Source organism: Coloeus monedula (assembly GCF_965178545.1).
Source record: "Coloeus monedula genome assembly, chromosome: 3".
NCBI classification, from domain to species: Eukaryota; Metazoa; Chordata; class Aves; order Passeriformes; family Corvidae; genus Coloeus; species Coloeus monedula.
Window position 1 is genome coordinate 93,426,299 of NC_138783.1, and position 6,019 is coordinate 93,432,317.

The 6,019-nt window shown below is 41.8% G+C and overlaps 1 protein-coding gene across 2 annotated transcripts in view; it reads right to left on the reverse strand.

Annotated features, from left to right (window-relative positions):
* TMCO3 (transmembrane and coiled-coil domains 3) overlaps positions 1-5,908 on the reverse strand; it is a 33,113-nt gene extending 27,205 nt beyond the window's left edge. For both annotated transcript variants that reach the window (XM_082277940.1, XM_082277939.1), the window contains exons 1-2: positions 5,768-5,908; positions 2,620-3,162 (exon numbers count right to left, since the gene is read on the reverse strand). In XM_082277940.1, the coding sequence (XP_082134066.1) occupies positions 2,620-3,066 (447 nt within the window). In that variant the 5' untranslated portion in view covers positions 3,067-3,162; positions 5,768-5,908. The remainder of the gene's footprint in view (positions 1-2,619; positions 3,163-5,767) is intronic.
* Positions 5,909-6,019: the final 111 nt, after the last annotated feature.

Genomic DNA, 6,019 nt, shown 5'->3' on the forward strand with positions numbered 1-6,019 from the left:
AATAATTCCCTAATTTCAAAGAAGTTAACTTTCCCTGAATAGCAAGGTAGAAAAGCTTTGAAAAAAATCAGAGTTTAGCTGCATGTTTCTTCAATTAATGGAGACAAAGGTTTTTGTAGTCTATTAAAGTGGCATCTGTTTCCACCAACAGACTAGTGTGACAGCCGTAGACTGGAACAATCACAGGGAATGGTGTCCATAAAAAGCACAAGTTAATTCAAACAACCTGCTACATGCTAAGCGGAAGTGCATCCCAGTACAAACACTGCTCTGCAATTTAGGCTGGGATTGGAGACACATGATCACCAGGTACATACCAAGCAATCCCTCAAGCAAAGTAATACAGATAAGGATTGTGCACTTAACAGGAACACCTACAAACTCATGAGCAAAATGAAGTAAGATTAAGTAAGACTTTGGGGAAATGCTGATTCAGAATGCAGTGTTGCTGTTGCTCTCTACTGTTTAATCAGAGATGACAAAGGCACATTCAGAAGAGGTTGCATCTTGGCACTACTTGCAAGTTATTTTTTTCCACCCATGTCTGATTAGAAGGCATCCAAGAAATCAGAAGCTAATTAAAAAGTAGGTAAGATTTTGTTGGTTTTTCCTGAACTTCCAAACAGGATCCTGGAGCAAAAGAAGGCAGAAGCCATCTTCAGCGCTTCTTTCTTACTTCCCCCTGCCCTGCACCATGAATGATTCCACTACATCTTTTCACAGCAGCAGAACCAGCAATAAATGCATCAGACGTACAAATATACCCCAGCACTAATGACTTCCAAGCACTTCAGCTCAACAGAAATAAAATAATGGGAAGAGTCCAGCACCCTCTACAGTTATTTGTATTTTCGGTCCACTCACTGTTTAAAAATAGATGTTCTATGAGTATACCAACAAAATGATCATTACAGTTAAAATGAAACTGGGACAAAATTGGACTAATATGTGTCTTACAACATAAGAACAAGTCCAAAACAAATGTATCTCATGCAATTTTTATCTTTTTGGCATGCATTTTTCCATATCCTTTGCTTCCCTTTATACAACAATTACAAGGTAATAACCACAAATATTCTGTTTAAATAACCATGTGCACAGCATAAAAAGGAAGGTGCAAATGATTGCTCACTCAAGTAAATATTTTGATAATACAAAAAAAGCCTCCACAATCCACTTCTGCAAAAGTCAGGTTTTCATAGCACACACTTCTAAAACACATCATTGTACACACTGGCCTCCTCCTAGGAGAAGCACCATTCTCAAGTTCAAGGATAAATTACTTTATTATTTTACAGTAACATTACCAAGAATTAGGTAAATGGGAAAGAAGGTTCTGGACTGCCTCACTGCTGCTACTTTACAAACTCCAAGAAAGAAAAAAGCTGGAAAATCAAGTAAAGCTTATGACAATTTCTATGACATTTCTATGCAGCAGAGGCTGCCACTACCATAGAGTATCAATATACAAATCATATAAAGCAGTTCGTTGGAATACACCTAGATCCAAATTACTCTCTATTCAAATTTGTTATAATTCAGTCTTCATTTCCACTGCACAGAACCACACCAGTCTGCCAAGTCTGCATCCTAATTTCTACTTCCACCAGCCTATCTTGGCACAATTCACTGGATACCTTTCCTGCACATAATTTCTTTCCATCTTCACCTGTCAAGATCTGCACATCTCTTAGCACAAATGCCCTTCAGAGACTCTAACAACTCAAATGCTAAATGCCAATTACATTTTTGTTCCTTCTCTCGGTCCCTTGTGCAGGGGCCGCCTCTTCTTTCGGAAGACAGAAAACAAAGAAAATTCTTAATATATTCCTCCGGTGGTTGAGGGGTAAAGCAAGGAAAAAACCAATTTAAATACCAAATAAATTAAATTACATTTTCTCTCAATGGGAGACTTCCAGTACACAGTCTGAACGCTACCTAGTGACAGATTGTGCTCAACCTAATGGGACATGGGAACTCAAATTTTCCATTAAGTACTTGTGTTCAACTGTTACTCATCTGTGTTTTTTCTTGGCAAAGTTATCTCAGCTGGCTCTTTCTTGGAAGCACTGCTTTTCAAACCTACACTTCTTAGGTTAGGAGTGCAATATTGACTTTAAAAATCCAGTCGTCTACTGATTTGCATGTCCATTTTACCCATATCTATACAAACACGGAAGTGAGAGGCAGCAAGTCATTCTGTTTTAACTGTGAACTTTGGTTTAGCAATTCTCATTTAAAATGGAAAAAACAGTCAGTATTTCACCATGTGATGGCATTATTTCCACTCAGCTAGTCCCACTAGCTTGGCTAGTGCAACTGTGCTATGTGCACGGATTCCCTGTTCATATTCCTTTCCCTTTAACATAGTATTTGCCATAGGTCTTATGACTATGCTTAGCTTTGAGATAAGAAGTATTGACTGCTAATAAGTTTTAAGAATTACTTGTAAATTTACTAATGAGAACAAATACTTCATTCAAAATCCATTTTCAACAGTAAACATCGCAAGTTTTATGTAGATACCTTTTTATTAAAACAGACTGAAACTGTACCATAACAAAATTAAAATCACAAGTAGAATATGAATATTCTAGTAACAAACACGGGGAAACCAACCTTAATTGCAGCTTCTCTCAAGGCCTCCAGTCTCTGTCTACTGCTCTCTTTCATATTTACAACATCTTTGTAATCACCCTGCAGAGCTCTCTGGAGGCCATGGATTGCCTGAAAGACTGAGTTTTCACTTTCATTTAGCTCTTTTTGGAAAATTTCAAAGGTGTGCACCTGAAAAAGTTTCTCTTCATCAGACAGTCCTGCATCCTTCTCAACTGCTCTTATGGCATTTTTTAGTTTGTTGAGAACAACGTTCTTTTGGCGAAGAAGACCAGACAGTTTTCTGCAGCTCTCCAACACCCACTGCTTCCTCTGAGTGATAACAGCTCCTTTCCCACGGTGCAGCTTTATTGCATGCTTCACTACATCTTCACGTTCTGCAGGGTTTGCTAACGGGCCACAAGGCAGTGAAACCAATGTCCACAGGGAAATCAATCCAGTCGCCTTCATTCTTCACTTTATATTGCTCTTGGGAGAAACTGGTAATCCACAGCTGCTCAAAGCTTTCTGCTACATGGTTTCTGCATCGCCAGTATGCACACCAGGCTGCAAGACAGAACCAACCAGCTATCAAACGTGGTCATGTTGGGCCATTAGATCAAACTAACGTAGAAAATAAATCCAAGACTGCCTCCTGCACAACTATCTTTAACAGAACACATATGGTCTTCTTCACTCAACATTTACAAAAACCAAGAAACAGTCCAAGGTTATTGATAGATTTTTGATTTCCCCTTGACTGTTTCCTAGATAACACCTTATTTTAAAGCAGAGACTGGTAAGCTTAGTCACTTCACATGGTACTCATCTGCACTTCTTACATGAAAGAAAAGCCTTTAAAAATATCAGGCCATGATGTCATCGGCTGCATGTCAACCTAGCACTAGAACTCATTATTCTTAGCTATCAGTAAACCTTCTGTCTCTTCTCAAACCTATCCTAAAACTTTGTATCATAATCATTTGTTATTTATAAAGTCTCAGAAGCATTAACAAACTCAACTACACACATTCAACAAAACATAATTAAAAAAAAAAAAAGCTTAACTGAATCAGATTACATTATAAATCATAATTGTGGAAGAAAGAACAGCAAACCTTCCTGGACTTCTGGGTACTACTAGTTTGGATCAAAGACCTTCTTCTCCTGAAAGGCTGCAGGGCCTTGAGGTACTTTACTTCAAAACTTATTAGGGATCTTCAAGATTTTAAAGTAAATTATAAAAACACTAAATCAATTCATTCTTAAGTTCATTTCCCAACAACTACTTGAAGATCCATATTAAGACTGCTGTATTTAATTTTAACACCAAGCAGGATAGAAGTAAAAAACTAATTTCCTTCCCTCAGAACCTAGAGCAAAATACTGACATTATTGTAAAATAACAAAGTTACATTTTCTTTTAAAAAAATCCAAACAAACACAAAACCCCTCAAAAAAACCCACAGACCACAAAGCTACACATAACAATATATAAAACTCTGTACATGGCATTCTAAAACCACACATCATACGCAACATGTTAATAGATCACCAACATAGCAGGTATTTCCCTAAAAATTTATTTATAGTCTTGATCATTGGGCCAGCAGCCTTAATCAAGAACCAACACATGGACACAGTCATCTGGAAGCAGTCTGCCTAACAGAGAATCTTCTTTTCCTACAATGCAGTAGCAGTCACAATCCCAGGTATCCAATTGGGCCAGCCATTGTCAATACATGGAATGAGCCCTGAGCAACCTGGTTTAGTGGAAGATGTCCCTGCCCATGGCAGAAGGGTTGAAGCCAGAGGGTCTTTGAAGCTCCTTCCAGCCCAGGCCATTCTATGATTCGATGGGAACATGGCAAGCACAGTCATGCACTACCTTAATTTTACAAATGCCCTCCCATGTCTGTTTCAGAGAGAAATGAGAAAATCTGTCTTTGGGTTGGTTTATTTCTTTTTTCAATGCATGAAATGCAAGCCAAAGTATTTAGTTACTAATAGCTGACTGTGGGCTAGGGTTTAACAACACAAAGAGCTAAAACATTTAAAATTAAGAACTGAAAGGGCAACCAAAGTAGCAAATGCAAATCGCATCAGTCTAATGTCAATAAAATAACAAAGTACAAACATTTAGGAACTTTGATAAAGCTGTGGGGCTTACTATTTTTAAGAAATCAGGAAAATAACAATCCCCACCAACTGGCAAAGTTCTAGAGTGAAATTTAAGGAAGTATTTCTTCATATATACAAATTAATACTCTTCCTGTTTAGTAGGCTTGGGGCAGAGATTTTTCTAAATATGTATTACAACCTATTTCTGCAAGAAAGAGGAAGAAGAAAAAACCCAGTGTATATCCAAGGTGAGTAGAAGACTCTACTGCCTGTCTTATGTGGTACATCAAACCACATAACAAAATTTTAAGCAGAGATTTATACCAGCAAAGTTCACTCACTGTTGCGCAGTACAAACTTAGCACTGTGGTTCAGACGTGGGACAGTTTTGTTTCAGTGCTTTTTACTCAGCTAGCAAAAACTGTTTAGAGGAGTGACACCTGGGGCAGTGCTCAAAAGCTCTTAAGGGAATAAAGACCTCACATACCGAAATAAATGATGTGATGCTGAGCGAAAAAAAAAAAAAAAAGGCAAAAAGCTAACACTCCTCTCAATTCATCACCAGTAAGTATCAAATCAGAGGGAACTACTGTCGTTTGGAGCCCTTATTTAAGCAGCGTTTGCTTCCTGCTGGATTACAGCTCATCTTCCCCCCTTTCTGCTTCCTGAACACGACACTGTAGCACCAGATTTCATCAAGCTGCTAATACTGGGCCCTGCCTCTGGACCCCTCTTGCGGGTCCTTCCACATCTGTCGGTTCGCCTCCACTCGCCCCCTTCACCAATCCCAGCTCCGCCCCAGGAGCCGCAGAGCAGCCGGGGCCGTGTCCGCCCGGCACCTCCGCCCCGGCGCGGTCCCACCTGAGCGCGATGGCAGCTCCCGGCGCCGCTCCCTGAGAAAGGCCGGGCGGACAGCGGGGTACAAGGGGAGAACAGAAGGAGATAAGTGAGCGCGGGGGCGACCGGCCCGGCTCCCTCTCCCTCACGGCGGCGGAAGGATGGGGGAAAAGAGGCGGCCGCCTCGCCCGGCGCTCTCGGCAGCGACGCTCACCTGAGGGACGGAGAAGGCCCGCAGCGGCGGGGCGGGAAGGGCGGGATCGCAGGGCGGCGAGTACGGGTGTAAGGGGGCGGCGGCCGCTGGCGGAGGGCACCGAGGAGCCCCGTCCTTGCGGCCGCCCCTCGCCCCGCGCCGGTGCCCGAGCGCCGGGGCGGCGCCTCGGAGCGCAGCCGGGCGGGACCCACGCTCCGAGCGCCGCCTCGCGGCGGGAAGCGTCACAGCGGCTTCTCGCCGCACGCCGGGAGT